Source organism: Hordeum vulgare, chromosome 3H (assembly GCF_904849725.1).
Source record: "Hordeum vulgare subsp. vulgare chromosome 3H, MorexV3_pseudomolecules_assembly, whole genome shotgun sequence".
Lineage (NCBI taxonomy): Eukaryota > Viridiplantae > Streptophyta > Magnoliopsida > Poales > Poaceae > Hordeum > Hordeum vulgare.
Window position 1 is genome coordinate 143,113,272 of NC_058520.1, and position 20,399 is coordinate 143,133,670.

At 44.9% G+C, this 20,399-nt stretch overlaps 1 protein-coding gene across 1 annotated transcript; it reads right to left on the minus strand.

The window, feature by feature from the left end:
- Nucleotides 1-9,403: 9,403 nt before the first annotated feature.
- LOC123439689 (WPP domain-interacting tail-anchored protein 1-like) lies at nt 9,404-13,639 on the minus strand. Its single transcript, XM_045116379.1, has 5 exons — nt 13,477-13,639; nt 12,164-12,680; nt 10,931-12,087; nt 10,066-10,230; nt 9,404-9,669 (listed from the first exon to the last, which is right to left on the minus strand). Exons 2-5 carry the CDS (start codon nt 12,657-12,659, stop codon nt 9,490-9,492), a joined length of 1,998 nt encoding a protein of 665 aa, XP_044972314.1. The 5' UTR covers nt 12,660-12,680; nt 13,477-13,639; the 3' UTR covers nt 9,404-9,489.
- Between the last annotated feature and the right edge of the window lie 6,760 nt (nt 13,640-20,399).

Here is a 20,399-nt window from a genome sequence, read left to right on the forward strand (position 1 = left end):
CGGCGCTTGGCGAAGCCCTGCCGGGAGACCTCGTCTCTCCACCAACACCATGCCGTCGTGTTGCTGGTCTTCTTCCCCAACCTCTCCCTCCTCCTTGCTGGATCAAGGTGCGGGAGACGTCACCGGGCTGCACGTGTGTTGAACGCGGAGGTGCCGTTGTTCGGCACTAGATCGGAATCGCCGCGAGTACGACTCCATCAACCGCGTTCTAGCAACGCTTCCGCTTAGCGATCTTCAAAGGTACGAAGATGCTCTTACCCCTCTCTCGTTGCTGGTCTCTCCATAGGAAGATCTGAACATGCGTAGGAAAATTTTGAATTTATGCTACGTTACCCAACAGTGGCATCCGAGCCAGGTTTTCTATGCGTAGATTCTATGCACGAATAGAACACAAAAGTTGTGGGAGATGGTTTGTCAATTTGCTTGCCGTTACTAGTCTTATTCTTTTCCGGCGGTATTGTGGGATGAAGCGGCCCGGACCGACCTTACACGTACGCTTACGTGAGACTGGTTCCACCGACAGACATGCACATCGTGCATAAAGGTGGCTAGCGGGTGTCTGTCTCTCCTACTCTAGTCGGATTGGATTTTATGAAAAGGGTCCTTATGAAGGGTAAATAGCTTTGGCATATCATCGTTGTGGCTGTCACGTAGGTAAGAAGGCGTTCTTGCTAGAAACCCAAATCAGCCACGTAAAACTTGCAACAACAATTAGAGGACGTCTAACTTGTTTTTGCAGGGTTTGACATGTGATGTGATATGGCCAAAGTTGTGATGTTGCATGTATGATGTATGAGATGATCATGTTATTGTAATAGGTTTCACGACTTGCATGTCGATGAGTATGACAACCGGCAGGAGCCATAGGAGTTGTCTTAATTTATTGTATGAGATGCAACGCCATGTGCTTACTACTTTTACTTCATTGCTAACGGTTAGCCATAGTAGTAGTGGTAGTAGTAGTTGGCGTGGCGACTTCACGGAGACACGATGATGGAGATCATGGTGTCACGTCGGTGACGATGATGATCATGCAATGCCTGAAGATGGAGATCGAAAGAGCAAAGATGATAATGGCCATATCATGTCACTATATGATTGCATTGTGATGTTCATCATGTTTTTACATCTTATTGCTTAAAACGTCGGTAGCATAATAAGATGATCCCTCTTAAAATTTCGAGAACGTATTCCCCTAAGTGTGCACCGTTGCGAAGGTTCGTTGTCTCGAAGCACCACGTGATGATCGGGTGTGATAGATTCTAACGTTCGCATACAACAGGTGTAAGCCAGATTTACACACGTGAAACACTTAGGTTGACTCAACGAGCTTAGCATGTACAGACATGACCTCGAATACAAGAGACCGAAAGGTCGAACATGAGTCGTATGGTTGAATACGATCAGCATGAAGTTGCTCACCATGGTGACTAGTCCGTCTCACGTGATGATCGGACACGGGTTAGTAAACATGGATCATGTATCACTTAGATGACTAGAGGGATGTCGATTTAAGTGGGAGTTCATACTTAATTTGATTAAATGAACTTAATTGTCATGAACTTAGTCTAAAAGTTGTCTTTATAAATATTGTAGATGTCCAACGTCAACCTCAACTTCAACGCATTCCTAGAGAAAAACAAGCTGAAAGATGATGGTAGCAACTATGCGGACTGGGTTCGCAACCTGAAGCTCATCCTTGAAGCAGCTAAAAAGGCTTATGTCCTTAATGCGCCGCTAGGTGACCCTCCCGCTCCCGCAGCAGCCCAGGACATTCTAAACGTCTGGCAAGCGCGGAGTGATGACTACTCTCTCGTCAGGTGTGGCATGTTATACAGTTTAGAAACGGGGCTCCAAAGACGTTTTGAGCAACACGGGGCATATGAGATGTTCCAAGAGCTGAAGCTAGTTTTTCAAGCTCATGCCCGTGTCGAGAGATATGAAGTCTCCGACAAGTTCTTCAGCTGTAAGATGGAGGAGAACAGTTCTGTCAGTGAGCACATACTCAAAATGTCTGGGTTACACGGTCGTCTGACTTCACTTGGAGTCGAACTTCCGGATGATGCTATCATTGACAGAATCCTCCAGTCTCTCCCACCAAGCTACAAAGGCTTTGTGCTTAACTACAACATGCAAGGGATGGAGAAAACCATTCCCGAGTTGTACTCGATGCTCAAGTCTGCAGAAGTAGAAATCAAGAAGGAGCATCAAGTGTTGATGGTCAACAAGACCACTAGTTTCAAGAAAGGCAGGGGTAAGAAGAACTTCAAGAAAGACGGCAAAGTTGTTGCCGCGCCCGGTAAGCCAGATGCTGGGAAGAAGAAAAAGAACGGGCCCAAGCCTGAGACTGAGTGCTTCTACTGCAAGGGAAAGGGTCACTGGAAGCGGAACTGCCCCAAATACTTAGCGGACAAGAAGGCCGGCAACGTTAAAGGTATATGTGATATACATGTTATTGATGTGTACCTTACCAGCGCTCGTAGTAGCTCCTGGGTATTTGATACCGGTGCTGTTGCTCACATTTGCAACTCAAAGCAGGAACTGCGGAATAAGCGGAGACTGGCCAAGGACGAGGTGACGATGCGCATCGGGAATGGTTCAAAGGTCGATGTGATCGCCGTCGGCACGCTACCTCTACATCTACCGTCGGGATTAGTTTTAAACCTTAATAATTGTTATTTAGTACCAGCTTTAAGCATGAACATTGTATCAGGGTCTTGCTTAATGCGAGACGGCTACTCATTTAAGTCAGAGAATAATGGTTGTTCTATTTATATGAGTGATATGTTTTATGGTCATGCTCCGCTGGTGAATGGTTTATTCTTGATGAATCTCGATCCTGATGTTACACATATTCATAGTGTGAGTACCAAAAGATGCAAAGTTGATAATGATAGTCCCACATACTTGTGGCACTGCCGCCTTGGTCATATCGGCGTTAAGCGCATGAAGAAGCTCCATACTGATGGACTGCTAGAGTCTCTTGACTTTGAATCATTTGACACATGCGAACCGTGCCTCATGGGCAAGATGACTAAGACTCCATTCTCAGGAATAATGGAGAGAGCAACCGAATTATTGGAAATAATACATACTGATGTGTGTGGTCCAATGAACGTTGAAGCTCGCGGTGGTTATCGTTATGTTCTCACTCTCACCGATGATTTGAGTAGGTATGGGTATATCTACTTGATGAAGCACAAATCTGAGACGTTTGAAAAGTTCAAGGAATTTCAGAATGAGGTTGAGAATCAACGTGACAGAAAAATTAGATGTCTACGATCTGATCGTGGAGGAGAATATTTGAGTCACGAGTTTGGCACACACCTAAGGAAGTGTGGAATCGTTTCACAACTGACGCCGCCTGGCACACCGCAGCGCAACGGAGTGTCTGAACATCGTAATCGCACTTTATTAAATATGGTACGATCTATGATGTCTCTCACCGACTTACCGCTATCATTTTGGGGATACGCATTAGAAACTGCAGCATTCACTTTAAATAGGGCACCGTCTAAATCCGTTGAGACGACACCGTATGAACTATGGTTTGGCAAGAAACCTAAGTTGTCGTTTCTTAAAGTTTGGGGCTGCGATGCTTATGTGAAGAAACTTCAACCAGAAAAGCTCGAACCCAAAGCAGAGAAATGCATATTCATAGGATACCCTAAGGAAACTGGGTATACCTTCTATCTTAGATCCGAAGGTAAAACCTTTGTTGCCAAGAACGGATCCTTTCTAGAGAAAGAGTTTCTCTCGAAAGAAGTAAGTGGGAGGAAGGTAGAACTTGATGAGGTAATTACACCCCCTCTCGAACAGGAAAGTAGCGCAGCGCAAGAAGTTTTTCCTGTGGTGCCTACACCGACTGAAGAGGAAGTTAATGATGATGATCATGAAGCTTCGGATCAAGTTACTACTGAACCGCGAAGGTCCACAAGGGTACGCTCCACGCCAGAGTGGTACGACAACCCTGTGATGGAAATCATGTTGTTAGACAACGGTGAACCTTCGAACTATGAAGAAGCAATGGCGGGCCCGGATTCCAACAAATGGCTTGAGGCCATGAAATCCGAGATATGATCCATGTATGAGAACAAAGTATGGACTTTGGTGGACTTTCCCGATGACCGGCGAGCCATAGAAAATAAATGGATCTTCAAGAAGAAGACTGATGCAAACGGTAATGTAACCGTTTACAAAGCTCCACTTGTCGCAAAGGGTTTTCGACAGATTCAAGGAGTTGACTACGAAGAGACTTTCTCTCCCGTAGCGAAGCTGAAATCATTCTGAATCATGTTAGCAATTGCCGCCTTTTATGATTATGAAATTTGGCAAATGGACGTCAAAACAACGTTCCTTAACGGGAACCTTAAGGAAGAGTTGTATATGATGCAACTAGAAGGTTTTGTCGACCCTAAGGGTGCTAACAAAGTGTGCAAGCTCCAGCGCTCCATCTATGGGCTGGTGCAAGCATCTCGGAGTTGGAACATTCGCTTTAATGAGGTGATTAAAGCGTTTGGGTTCATACAGGTTTACGGAGAAGCCTGTCTGTACAAGAAAGTGAGTGGGAGCTCTGTAGCTTTCCTCGTACTATATGTGGATGACATATTATTGATGGGGAATGATATAGAGATGTTGGAGAGCATAAAGGCCTATTTGAACAAGAGTTTTTCAATGAAGGACCTTGGAGAAGCTGCATACATATTAGGAATCAAGATCTATAGAGATAGATCGAGACGCCTCATAGGTCTTTCGCAAAGTACATACCTTGACAAGATATTGAAGAAGTTCAATATGGAAAACTCAAAGAAAGGGTTCTTGCCGGTTTTGCAAGGTATGAGATTGAGTAAGACTCAGTCGCCGACCACGGCAGCAGATAGAGAGAAGATGAGTTCTGTCCCCTACGCTTCAGCCGTGGGCTCTCTAATGTATGCCATGCTGTGTACCAGACCTGATATAAACCTTGCCACAAGCTTGGTAGGGAGGTACCAAAGTAATCCCGGTGCGGAACACTGGACAGCGGTCAAGAATATCCTTAAGTACCTGAAAAGGACTAAGGAAATTTTTCTCGTTTATGGAGGTGACGAAGAGCTCGTCGTAAAGGGTTACGTCGACGCTAGCTTCGACACAGATCCGGATGACTCTAAGTCACAAACCGGATACGTATATGTGTTGAATGGTGGGGCAGTGAGCTGGTGCAGCAGCAAGCAAGAAGTCATAGCAGCATCTACATGTGAAGCGGAGTACATAGCTGCTTCAGAAGCGGCTCATGAAGGAATTTGGATGAAGGAGCTCATCACCGACCTTGGAGTGGTTCCAAGCGCGTCGGGTCCTATGACACTCTTCTGTGATAACACTGGAGCCATTGCCATAGCCAAGGAGCCCAGGTTTCACCGAAAGACGAAGCACATCAAGCGCCGCTACAACTCCATCCAGGACCATGTCCAGAGTGGAGTGATAGATATTTGTAAAGTACACACGGATCTGAATATTGCAGACCCGTTGACTAAACCTCTTCCACGAGCAAAACATGATCAACACCATGATGCTATGGGTGTTCGATACATCACAATGTAACTAGATTATTGACTCTAGTGCAAGTGGGAGACTGTTGGAAATATGCCCTAGAGGCAATAATAAAATGGTTATTATCATATTTCCTTGTTCATGATAATCGTCTATCGTTCATGCTATAATTGTATTAACAGGAAACAGTAATACATGTGTGAATGAATAGATCACAATGTGTCCCTAGCAAGCCTCTAGTTGGCTAGCTCGTTGGACAATAGATGATCATGGTTTCCTGATCATGGGCATTAGATGTCATTGATAACGGGATCACATCATTGGGAGAATGATGTGGTGGACAAGACCCAATCCTAAGCCTAGCACTAGATCGTATTGTTCGTATGCTAATGCTTTTCTAATGTCAAGTATCTTTTCCTTCGACCGTGAGATTGTGCAACTCCCGGATACCGTAGGAGTGCTTTGGGTGTATCAAACGTCACAACGTAACTGGGTGACTATAAAGGTGCACTACGGGTACCTCCGAAAGTGTCTGTTGGGTTGGCACGAATCGAGATCGGGATTTGTCACTCCGTGTGACGGAGAGGTATCTTTGGGCCCACTCGGTAGAACAACATCATGAGCTCAATGTGACTAAGGAGTTAGTCACACGATGACGTGCTACGGAACGAGTAAAGAGACTTACCGGTAACGAGATTGAACAAGGTATAGGTATACCGACGATCGAATCTCGGGCAAGTTCTATACCGACAGACAAAGGGAATCGTATACGGGATTGATTGAATCCTTGACATCGTGGTTCATCCAATGAGATCATCGTGGAGCTAGTGGGAGCCACCATGGGTATCCAGACCCCGCTGATGGTTATTGGCCAGAGAGGTGTCTCGGTCATGTCTGCCTGTCTCCCGAACCCGTAGGGTCTACACACTTAAGGTTCGATGACGCTAGGGTTATAGAGAATTGTTGTACGAGGTTATCGAAAGTTGTTCGGAGTCCCGGATGAGATCCCGGACGTCACGAGGAGCTCCGGAATGGTCCGGAGGTAAAGATTGATATATAGGACGGATGGTTTCGGACACCGGAAGTGTTTCGGGCATCACCGGTAACGTACCGGGACCACCGGGACCACCGGAGGTGGTCCCGGGGGACCATCGAAGGGGGGTGACGACCCCGGGAGGCTAGATGGGCTAAGTGGGGAAGGGAACCAGCCCCTAAGTGGGCTGGTGCGCCCCCCACCCAGCCCATGTGCACCAGGAAAAAGGGGAAGGGGGGAACCCTAACTTAGGTGGGCCTTAGGCCCACCAGAGGGGTGCGCCACCCCTCCTCCTTGCCCTGGCCGCCACACCCCCCATCTGGGAGGGATGCCACACCCCCTAGGGTGGGAACCCTAGGGGTGGCACCGCCTCTCCCCTTCCCCTATATATAGTGGGCACTTTTGGCCTTTGGAGGACACGGTTTTCCCTCTCCCTCGGCGCAGCCCTGCACTTCTTCCTCCTCCTCTCTGCCGGCGCTTGGCGAAGCCCTGCCGGGAGACCTCGTCTCTCCACCAACACCACGCCGTCGTGTTGCTGGTCTTCTTCCCCAACCTCTCCCTCCTCCTTGCTGGATCAAGGTACGGGAGACGTCACCGGGCTGCACGTGTGTTGAACGTGGAGGTGCCGTTGTTCGGCACTAGATCGGAATCGCCGCGAGTACGACTCCATCAACCGCGTTCTAGCAACGCTTCCGCTTAGCGATCTTCAAAGGTACGAAGATGCTCTTACCCCTCTCTCGTTGCTGGTCTCTCCATAGGAAGATCTGAACATGCGTAGGAAAATTTTGAATTTATGCTACATTACCCAACACAAGGAACATAAAATCTACCAAATCATGTCCTTAGGATCGGCCGCTTGGTTCGGATCAAGGAACATAAAATCCACCAAATCATGTCCTTAGTTTCGTCCGCTTGGTTCGGATCAAGGAACATAAAATCCACCAAATCATGTCCTTAGGTTCGGCCGTTTGGTTCGGATCAAGGAACATAAAATCCACCAAATCATATCCTTAGGTTCGGCCGTTTGGTTCGGATCAAGGAACATAAAATCCACCAAATCATGTCCTTAGGTTCGGCCGTTCGGTTCAGATCGAGGAACATAAAATCTACCAAACCATGTCCTTAGGTTCGGCCGCTTGGTTCGGATCAAGAAACATAAAATTCACCAAATCATGTCCTTAGGTTTGGCCTTTTGGTTCGGATCAAGGAACATATTTTTTTCTTTCTTCACGTGGACATGCCATTTGTGAAAAAAATCATAAAATTCTCTACGCATGAGTTTCTTACATTTGAATTCCATGACATGAAAATACGTTTCGTGCATGGGTTCTTTCTCACGAATTCCATGACGCGAGCCATTAAATGACTAAGCCATGAGCCAATACACAATTACGCTATGTCATGGGTTCTTCTCATATGAATTCCATGGCATAAGTCATAAAACCAAAGGAAATACAAATTATGATATGTCATGAGTTCTTTGCATATGAACTCCATGACATAAGTCGTAAAATAAAAAAATACATAGTATCTTACGTTGTGGGTTCCTTTATACGAATTCCACGGCATAAGTCACAAGTTGATAAAAATATATATAAAAAAAATCTTATGACATGGATTCTTCCATACGAATTCCGTGGCATGAGCCATAAAATAATAAAGCTACGCTATGACATGGGTTCTCTCATACAAATTCCATGGCATACAACATCCATATAACAAGTACATAATTATGGCATAAACCATCAACCAAATAGAAACAACAATTATGCTCCAAGCAGGGGTTCTCTGAAATGAATTCCATGATAGGAGCGTTAAATATTAAAAATGCATGGATGTATCCTATGCCTGAAAGATAAAGAGATATATGGCAAACCATCAAACATAACGGTGTCGAAGATAATCTACGCAGATAAACTTCAAGTTCCCAGGCCGGAGTTCAATGTCGACCACGAGGAGGATTTTTCTTGTAGCATATTGTAATAGGAATGTGTTGCAATCTCATGTAATAGATATGTTGGAATTCTTAATCAGGGGTTTTATCCAGGAAGATGTAATTAACAGTTCTTTTATATAAATATAAGAGTTCTGGAAATATGTACCTACAATGTTTGATCTTCATTTTATTTTATGCATTGTATGCGCTTTAAATATATATATTCACTCTGTATCAATGACATTGACGCGTGTTCTACACGTCCGCCATTTTCCCGTCATCAGGGGCCGTTGAACAATGTTTTATTAATGTATAATTATTAATGTTTGCGTTTTATTTACATTATTCTGGCAGTTTTTGTGTATTCCAATTTTTTTAAATGCCCTATCAGGACTGATTTGGCGTGCGGCCGCACGTTGGGCGTACCGACCCGGCCACGGACCGATCCGGACATGGTCAGCACCATTGTGGCCCCAAACAGACAGAATCCGGCCCAAACGGACGTCTGGATGGGGTGGCGCGCTGGAGTTGGCCTTATGATAAAGTAACGGAATCCATTCTTAAGAGCAACTTCAACACGCTCACCCAAATGGCTGACTTTTTATCCGCCTTTTATCCGTTTGGGTTGGCTGCCCGCTCGACTTCTGTCTTGTTTAAGATTTGGGTTGGTACTGCGTCTAACATCCGCGACCTATATTTGCTGGTGTGTTCGGTTGTCCATCTTTTTTCAACAAATATGCACACGTTTGGCATTATTTGACAACCAGATCCAAAGATCTTGTGGGGCCACGACCTCAAGTATGACAGTGCAAGCCCTAACACGACCCTTATACCACCCTTGTCAAGCGGTAGGACAGTTTGTTCCACTCCCAGTGCATGGAGTCTATGCTGCCAAGATTGGCTACCCGTACGAAAAATCCGGGACAGAAATAAGATTGGCTATTTCTGTATCATCACAAGACAGGACCTATTCCGTACTACCTGGTACTACAGGTTAAGTTAGTTGTAGGTGCACAAGAGCGGCAGCCAACAAGACAAGGAATGCCACGAAAATGTACTTCCAGTTCAGGAGTATTGGCTCCATAGGACGCACGGTCTCAAGAGTGCCAGATTCATCATCAAGCGCAGCAGTAATCCCAGCTTCCTTTTCTCCAATAAGAGCGTCAGCCTTCACCTGACCATACAAGAAATATGTCAGCTTTTGCTCTTGTTTTTTTGGCAAGGGTACAGGTATCACAGTTTGAGGCTACGTGATGTATACAAATGCTCAACATATTGATCATATTAGCAAACTATTCAAAGAGTAAAAAAGTCTAAAGACTCAGAGCCAAGGATAGGAAGTTCAGGGTTTGAGTCATTTCCTACAACAAATGCCTTCTCATGATGCAAACAATTTTCCATATCATGATATCAACAGCAGTGGGAAAGCCAAGAAATTTCCTGCTTCTACGGGTTTCACGACAAAAGCAAGACAATTGTCCATATCATGATATCAACAGCAGTGGGAAAGCCAAGAAATTTCCTGCTTCTACGGGTTTCACGACAAAAGCAAGACACCCGAAGAACTGACCTTTGTCTGCATTGGTGAAGAACCCAGAACTACTTCCCCTGTTACATTAGTTGGCCTGAGTTCACCTTCATTAGCAGTAACCTTTTTGCTCAACAAGGTGCCTTCATTGACATTCTCTTTGCATTTTTGAGTCAACATTCTGTTCTTCTTTGTTAGTGTGACAATCTGTAAAGGTCAGACATCAGCAAGCTGGTTCAAAATAAACTAATTATCATAGTTCATATACATAAACATCAGAGGAAGCCAAACTGTAAGTAGGTTAATATCAAGAAACAATTCCCATAGAATAACGTTGTTTAATGTTACATCCATTGCGATGTCTGAAGCCAAGGAAGGCTACACAAAGGGATGGGAAAGCCACATGCTAACCTTGTAGTTGTAGAGTTATAAGCTGTAAAAAGAAGATATTATATACTTTATGCTATGGATATGCTTGCATAAACAGATGCCAACCAAAATTTTAATTTGGTTAATTCTATAGTAGAGGGAAAACAGATGATTCCCTTAAAAAATGAGCCCGGATAGTTACGGACAGTTTTTTTAAAAACATGTAAGATATGTTATATCAAGTAAATGATGTCAACATAGAGTTGGGACATGCAGCATAAATGCATAATGTTCATCCTTGTATAAACCCCTTTCTTGGATTTTAGTTAATCATTTTACCCTTCAAGAAGTGCTCATCATATCGTGTTCTGTTTACCAAGTCAAAGCATTGGACACATTTGTATCCTTGTAATCGAACTCGTGCTTCGTGATCAGATCCAGCAGGTGGCTGGCTTATATTGAAGATTTAGCAGATAGCAGGCGGGAAGTACAAAACAGAATAGTAGAAGTAAATTTTCCATAATAACAACATGCATACCTGTAGATGAAGGCGTTCTCTTTCCAATGCAAGTTTCGCGACCAAGTCAGTGATGGTCTTAGTTTTAATACCAATATCTTTTGCAGTGGACAGCTTTAGTTGGTTAGCCTGGTGTAATGAGTTCTCTAAACCTTCTACTCGACCTCTCAGAAATGATATCTCTTCACTAAGCTCAAAGTTAGTATCTGTCAACAATGTACATTTTGATTCAGCACTCTCAGCCCTGGTTTCAGCTTTCAAATATTTCTCCTTCAGATCTTCAATCACATGTTGCATATCAGAGATTGACGACTTTAACATGCTCTGATGTTCACTAATAGCCTCAACTGATGCCATTGTATGCTCTAACTGAGCTTCTGTCTCCATAAGATCCATTTCCGATAAGCCTGCTTTATCTGACCCCCGAGTCTTCATATGGTTTAGCTCCCCATTAAGTTGTACATTAGCGTGAGTGAGCTCTGCACACCTTGCTTCAGCCATTTGTGTTCTACTTTCTGCTTTGGAAACAGCCTCTTTAATATCATTGATTATATTCCTAAAAGTGCTCATCTCAGACTGTGACATATTGTGCTCTTTTTCATTTCCTTCTGTCGATACTGTTACGAACTGCAATTGGGAGCAAGATTCCCTCAGCAATTCCTCCAGTTTCTGAACCTTATGCTGTAAGGTGAAGAACTCAGGGGTTGACAGCCTTTGACTCTGCATGGAATCCTGGCTAGCACTCTTCTCACCGCTGTCTTGCATCATCTTCAGCGAGCCATTCAAAGTATTTAACTGCACCAAGCTTTGCTCTAGCTTTGATTTAAGATCACTTTCCCTACAACCTGATGCACTTAGTTGGTACTGCATGGTATTAATTCTGTTAACAAGTTCCTTTGACGCTACAAGAAACAACTCGGAAGCATTTTCTGCTGCAAACATTCTTTCAGAAATCGTTTCAACAGATTCCTCCAACAAATACGACCCTTGTTCAACATGATGCAGCTTCATTTTCAGCTCTTCCACGAGAACGCCCAAATCACTTAGCTTATTTTCAAGATCTAATTCATTTGCTATCGACTGTTCTAACATCTGAAGAACATTTCTTTGGCCCTCGTCCTGGATAGTTGTGTGAGATGAAATGTGTCCATTTTCATATGCATCATCTTCACTATTTTCTGTAAAAATGCAATGGTCAGGATATGGATACAGTCAACACTCGCACTAATATGGCCTAAAATGCTATGAACATACCAGCTTTATGGCGGGAAGGGTCTAGGGCTTTATCAAAGTTTGCAGACTCTCTTCTAATTGTAGCTATCACCTCCTGCATCTGCTTCAAGGATTCTGTGGCACCATGCAGCTTACCCTTCAACCAGTCCTCTGATTCTTCCCCGTTAACCTTCTTTTCGACATTTCCAATCTCAATTTGAATATAACTGACTAACCTCTCCAACTCCCTGACTTCTGCATCTAGAATCCCATACAAGACGTCAAATTCGAAAGCTTTCTCGAACGACTCAGTTGAAAGCGACCCAGGGTCCAGCATGAGAGGCTCAATATCATTTGCTCGGTTAGCTACCTCCATCACTAGAATCTCTAAATTCAGTAACTTCTCGGAGCCAAATTCAATTTCGAGGTCCACCCTAGACATAACACCGGCTGAGTTTCCAGCTCCATTTGACCCATCTCCGTGCGGCAGAACATTTTCTTGGAAACAGTAATCGTCCTGAGTGCTCTCAAAGTCCATGATCCCTCTTCTCTATGCCTCCTGCAAAAACATATGGGTTCATCTCATGTAAAGAAAAATAAATATAAACACGACTTTCATTTCTTCAAATATTTGAGGGAACTAGGAAAGAAGCAAGATAAGCAAAGCCGCAACTCCACCACGGCACATCAACTCCCCAATGGACTGCCAAAAAGTCATGTTCGATGGGCGCAGTCAAACAGTACTCACACTATGCTCAAATTTTGTTATAGACTAAAATGAGCTGATTATAGGTTACACGGCGCGCCTCGAGCCAACTGGCTCGTTAGGTCCATAACAAAGCTGGTCCGGCTTGGCTCTTTAGCTTGAAAGAAAGAACTTGGTTCCAGAAACGAGTAAGATAGTACTCCCTCCGATTCACAGATATAGATGTTTCGGGTATTTCAATATGAACAACATAGAGACTGAAATGAGTGAACAAACACACTAAAACAAGTCTATATACATCCGAGTCAGATAAAAAGTTAAAACATCTGTATTTGTGAACAGATCTCGATAGAATTTGTCTGGGCTCGACATTATCAACCCATGCACACATGTACACACGCTACGCTATGTTCCGAATCGTGGACATACGTGCATATCCCTAGCTGACTCCTGCCTGGGTTTCAGGGTTTGGACATGCGGCCTATCTGAATCAGAATCACGCGAGAAACGAGGGCTCGGTGCGACAAGGACGCCACAGAGGCCAATCGGCGCGCCGAATGATTTGGCGAGGACTGGGCAGTGGGCATACACACACATGGCGCGGCGGCCATCGAGCGCGAGAGAGAGGTCGAGGGGTGAGGGGGGATACCTCGTACTGCACGCGTGGGGAAGGGAGGACGAGCGGGTCAGTGTCGCCGTGGAGGTCGCGCGGCGGCCGTTGATGCGGCGTCGCGATCCCCGGAGGAGGAATGGAGTGGAGGATTTGTTACGAACGGAATGGGAGGGGGAGGGGAGGGGTTTACCGTTTTCGCTGATTCGTCGGGCGCGGGTGCGGCCGTGTGGCACCGTGGTTCGTGGGGAAGAGGAACGTTGGAGACTCTCCGGTGGAGAGTGGGGCGTGGGGGTGACGTGGACCGCGTGGGTTGGACGGGAGAGTGTTTATAGGAAATGAGAGACAATACAAAAGATGTAAAGTGAATCGTTCGTTTTATTGATGATTAATTACAAAGCCTTGAAGGGATGCATCCGACAGACGCGATGGTCCGGAGAGACATGAGCGAACAGTCGCATCCGATAGTGAAGATTTTTCTTAATTAACACACGGGTTAATTAAATCTCAACACTCCTTCTAATCTATGCTATCCTTCTAGACATTATCATATTGAAAGCTCCTCCAAAACCCTGTGAGAAAAATGTGAGGAGTATAATATTTGATATGTTGTTAAAATTCTCGTAAACCCAGTGAAAAAAAATAAGGAGAATATGATACAATATATAATGGTTATTGTCTCTTTTAACTCAATACGAGAAAACCCATAGAGTTGAGAGGACAATAAATATGTTATATATACCTTCTCAAAAACCCCGATGTGGAAAACAGAAAGTATGACATATGATCTCATGTTAATATTACCTCATTAAAAATCTTTATGAAAACATGTATAGTAAACTCATGAAGGGAAAAAGAGTATAATACGATGCATTTAACAAGAATAATTTAGGAAGATACTCTCCCCGATTCTTGCAAATTCTGAAGTAACCACATACCAATTCCATGAACATATTTTGGAACGTATAAGTTGGTAGAGACTTGATAAACAAATCAGTTGCATGATTTGACTTGTAAGATATGCAATATAAAGATATTTCTTATTAGTAACATGTTTGCATCCGGGCAACACAAGCAACATTATTGAAAGCAAATATGCTTCCTTGATGGTTTTGATAATTCATGACAACATACATTGTCTCTTGGAGTTAAACTTTTACCTAGTATATTTCAGGTTTACTCCACACAGAGCTTTGGCTATAGGATTGTGAGGAAAAGCACCTTTATGAAGGAAGGATATCATTGGCTCAAGCTTCAAGAAGACTCTACATTTTACATTTGTGAGAAATCACTTTGAGTTCATATGAAAGCCAATATTATTAAAATGGGTGAGGTATTATGATGAATTGGTTGCTCAAGTGCTTAAAGGTAGCCACCAAAAATACTCAGTCATTCTCCCACAAAATATCTCCGTCCAAACCCAAACCGGCAAAATTGGCGGATCAACAATTTCCATTCGGCCCTACCGATTTTACACTTGACAGAACCTATGTCAAACCCACCATCTCGGTACCACCAACATTCCATTCGGCGCCATCGAAATCAGTGACCAATTTTCTAGTTAGCCATTTTCAAGAATCGGTACCACCGAGCTTTCAGAATTGGTCTCACCAAGATTTGGACCAACTTTCTGGTTAGCCATTTTCAAAAATCGGTACCACCGAGTTTTGAGAATTGGTCTCACCGAGTTTTGGACCAACTCTCTGGTTAGCCGTTTTCAAGAATTGGTACCACCGGGTTTTGAGAATTGGTCTCATCGAGATTTGGAAACTGCCCAGGACACCAATATTGGTACCATCGAGATTTATATATTGGTCTCACCGAGAATTCAAAAGTTGCCACATTTAGTGCAACTCGGTACCACCGAGATTCATTTCAGTGTCACCGAGTTGGGCAATAATGTTGTAACGGTTGGATTTTGGGGGATGCCTATATATACCCCTCCACCTACCTCTCATTCCTAGAGGAAGCACTCAGAACACACTTGCACTTGTCAGATCCATTTTTCTGAGAGAGAGCCACCTACTCATATGTTGAGATCAAGAGATTCCATTCCTACCATTTGAAACTTGATCTCTAGCCTCCCCAAGTTGCTTTCCACAAGATCAATCTCCCCTACCCTTGCCAAATCTGAGAGAGAGTGATTAAGTGTTGAGGAGACTATCTTTAGAAGCACAAGAGCAAGGAGTTCATCATTCTACCACATCTATTACCTTTTGGAGGGTGGTGCCTCCTAGATTGGTTAGGTGTCGCTTGGGAGCCTCCTACTTCGTGTTGTGGAGTTGAACCAAAAAGTTTGTACGGGCAAGGAGATCGCCTACTTCGTGAAGATCTACCGTGAGTGAGGCTAGTCCTGTGTAGACGGAAGTCATGGTGGAATAGATAAGGCCGCTTCTTCGTGGACCCCTTGTGGGTGGAGCCCCCCATAGACTCTCACAGTCGTTACTCTTCGTGGGTTGAAGTCTCCACTAACATGGACGTACGACAGCGTCACCCATCGGAACCATGCCAAAAATAATCGTGTCAACTTCTTCGCGTTTGATCTTCCTAAACTCTACTCCTTACTACATGTGCAAAGTCTTTACTTTTCCGCTGACATATTTGTTGACTAGCATGTGTAGGGTACACTAGACTTGTTAGAATCGCTAAAATCTGCCAACCATTAAGTAGGAAAAGGCTAGGATTTTAATCATGCAAGTAGTATATTCACCCCCATTCTAGACACCTCTTCTATTGATCTCTCAATTGGTATCAGAGCAAGGTCTCCAAAACCTTGGTTTAAACACCATTAGAGGAAGAAGGATGTGCCTAGTTTGGGGAATATTAGTTGTAGAGTGTCTATTCTTGATGGGGAATATTTTAGACAATGGAAATATGAAATGCTTGATATATTTGATAAATTCCATTTCCATCCTTCTCATGATGAAGAACTTGATATGCTTGGTAATCTTGAAACTGTAAATCTAATCATTAGAGGACTGCCAAGTAATGTGCTTAATCAAATGCAGAATTTTGAGTGTGCTCACACTTTGTGGAAAGACTTAGAGAAAAGATATCCTGACTATTCACTGAAAAATCTTGAGATCATTTTCCATAAATGCATTGTCTTTCACAAAATGAAGCCAACAAATCCTAATTTTGATAAATGCCTTTTTGAGCTTCATGACCTCATGCATGCTAAAGGAGATGTCATTATCATTAACAATGTCATTGTTGAAGCCATTCGAATGCATAAATATGAACATTGTCATGGTCAAAATTCTGATGAAATTCGTGTTTCTTATGACGAGGATATTTCGGCCGACGACAACAATGTAGAGCATCCCTACTACAATGAAGATGAAGGGTTTGACTTCGAGTATGAGAATACCATGAGGAACCTTAGTCTTATGGCGAACCTTAGAGACTACATGACCGGAAAAAGGAATGGGTTCTCGATAGTGGATGCATTGATCACATGACCGGAGATAAAGACATGTTCCATGAGATCACACCAAACCGTTCACCTCAATGGTATGTGACTTTTGGAGACAACTCCAAGGGTATGGTACTTGGTCTTGGTAAAGTGGACATATCTCATGATAGTTCCATTCAAAATGTCATCCTTGTTGAATCCCTTGGCTAGGTTCGTATGTCTCAAACGATTCGAAAACGAGTGGGTCCAAAGATCCATGAGCATGGAAGATCTTCATGCGGTTTTTATACCAATATGACTCAAGTGGCAGTGCCACAAGTAAGTGGTACTATCATTACTACTTTGTATCTTTTGGCATCAATATTATGAACATGTGTATCACTACGATCGAGATTCAATAAACCATTCATTTTAGGTGCATGACCATTGGAGGTATTGTTCAAGTAAATATTGTAACCATTATTCTCTTTAAATGAATAGCCGTATTGCAACAAACACAATCTAGTTATGGATATGCTCAACGCAAACACCAAATAACAATTATTCAGGTTCAACACTAATCCTAATGGTAGAGGGAGCGTGCGATGTTTGATCATATCAACCTTGGAATTACTTCCAACACACATCATCACCTCACCCTTGCTAGTATCCGTTTATTCCATAGCTATAATTTCAAGTTACTAACACTTAGCAACTGAACTGGTATCTAATACCTTGGTGCTACTAGGAGTACTAGTAAGGTAAACATCAATATCATGTATATCCAATATATTTTTGTTGACTTTGCCAGCCTTCTCATCTACCAAGTATCAAGGGTAGTGCTACTTCAGTGACCGTTCCCCTCATATTAGAAGCACTTAAGTCTCGGGTTTGGGATCAACCTTGGGTTTCTTCACTAGAGCGGCAATTGGTTTGCCTTTCATGAAGTATCCCTTCTTGCCCTTGCCCTTCTCGAAACTAGTGGTTTCACTAACCATCAACAATTGATGATCCTACTTGATTTCTACTTTCGCGGTGTCAAACATCGCGAATAATTCAGGGATTATCTTGCGCATCCCTGAAATGCTATAGTTCATCACGAAGCTCCAGTAGCTTGATGGAAGTGACTTTGGAGAACTATGTCAATCACTGTCGGCGATGCTAGATCGACACCTATGAGAAACCACGTGAAACCCTTGTGATCGCAGGGCGGGAAAGGCGATGTCAAGAGCAGAGGTAACGATCAGCACCCGACAAGCCTTTTTACCCAGGTTCGGGCCGCTTACGCGTAAAACCCTATGTCCTGCTTGTCTTGTTGTATTAAGCGTTTTCTTGTTGATTGTTATAGTGACTGTTGATAACCTTCTTCTGGGCCAATGTCCAAAAAGTCTAACCCCTTGTGAATGAGCTAAGGGCCTCCTTTAATAGGCAAAGGGGTCACCTACAGTGCTCGGTGGTAGGTTCACGAGAAGTTACAGTGAACCTAGGGTGGTGCTTATCCATCTACCGTTGTCAAGTGCATTAAATGCATGTATTGTCCTTGTCAGCAAGGTGCTGGTGAAGACACGTATCCAGGTGCTTCGACACCTGGACGCTTTGTTGGCGCATGCGAAATGCGCTGAAACTTGGGGGGGGGGGGGCAGTGGCACTGTGGCAAGGGCGGTCGCCCTCCAATGCCTAGTCCCGTCATCCCGACAAGGGAGCTTGTCGGGGCCTTGGGCCTTCATCCCGGCAAGGGAGGCTTGCCGAGGTCTTGTACTTGGTGAGCTCATCATGCCCACCAAATGGGCGTGACCTTGGTTATCTTCCCGAGAAGGAAGGCTTCTCGGGGCCTTGGTAATCTTGGGGGATGCATCTTGTCTGGGTCCTGCCATGCCCCGCTGGCATGGGCTCTTTGCGCCCGTGCACAAGTCTGGGGCACTAGGGACCCTAGTCTTTAGTGCACCGACAGGAGCCCTCGGGCCTGGGCTAGACACGCGTGCGAAGCGTTGTTGGGCCAGGTCCAAAGAGGTGCACGTGCCTTCATGGCTGGATCTGCTGGCGGTTGCTTTTCCCCACGCCGTGCATTGGATGCGTGAAGTGGGAGGTCGTGCGCGGATTGGCCTCTCCGCCTCCTGAAACGCCTCTGCCACGCGTGTGCCATGCGCAGTTATGAATAGACAGGTGGAAGACGTGGCCTTGAAAGGCGTAGTAGTGGCTGGGCCTGCCCGTGCATGCATTGGTGTAGCAGGGTGGTTCTCTGTTCGCCCGTAAACTCGAGCGATTGGGCGAGAGGGGTGGTGGCTTCTGGAGCAAGGGAAGCTAGCCCCCACGCCCCTTCCTATAAATTGGGAGGGTTTGCAAGGGGTTTTGCTCACCCAACTCCCCCTGAAACCACCAACTCCTCGGTCTTGGTCTTCAGGATCTTCTTCTGTCTGCAGGTGGCGCTCGCCCCTAACCATGGTTAGGGGACGGGGTCGGCCACCGTCGGCCGCCAGGGCGGCGAGAGGATCCTGTTCGGATCGTGCCACAACTTCTGGGAGCGCCGCGGCGGAAGACGGCCCGAGCACCCGTGGTGAAGGAAGGGCGAGGGGCCACGGTCATCGTGGAGGTCGAGGCCGAGGAAGGCGGAGCGCTACTCCAACGCCTCCGCCTTCCCTGAGGCTTGTCACTGTGGCGGTCCTCCATGTTGCTTTAGGGGCCCCCACGTGTGCTTCTCGACTGCTGCGAAGGTCGCTCGAGAGGCACCGAGAGCTCCGCTTTGAGCGACGGTGACGAGGGGGGCAGTGGCGGTGACGGTGCGGGGCCTAGTCACAAGCTCGGGGGAATTGAATCGGATGGTGATTCCCCCGGCTGGGACTGAGTGCTTCCTGCACTGACGCGGCCCGGTCACGCCAATCCCTCGCCTCGGAGGGGGGATCTCAACCGGATCCGCCGCCCCCTTCTCGCGGCTTGACGAGACCGAACCCGCTTCCGTCGGTACAGCGCTGGGGGGCAGCGTGGATGTACCGCGGGCCTTGTCGTGCCTTGTCTTCATGAACTCCAATTCCTCTGCGTAGGTTGATCCTTGATGACCCACAAGTATAGGGGATCTATCGTAGTCCTTTCGATAAGTAAGAGTGTTGAACCAAATGAGGAGCAGAAGGATCCTTGATAAACCACTTCTCTTTGGGGAGATCAATATGAGCAGCAAATGATTCACACAATGAAGCTACTATCTCAGAGTCAAGTCCATACTTAGTGCTAAAATCACAAAAAGTATTTGTTTCAACAAAGGATTTAACGCAATCAAACTTGATATTCATACCTGACTCCTTACCTTCATCAAGCTCCCAATCTTCAGAGTTGCGTTTAATTCTATCCAATAAATTCCATTTGAAGTCAATATCTCTCTTCATAAAAGAACCGGTACAAGAAGTGTCAAGCATGGTGCAATCATCATGAGAAAGCCGAACATAAAAGTTCTGAATGACAATTTCTCTCGAGAGCTCATGGTTGGGGCATGAATATAACATTGATTTAAGCCTCCCCCAAGCTTGAGCGATGCTTTCTCTGTCACGAGGCCAAAAATTATAAATATAATTCCGAT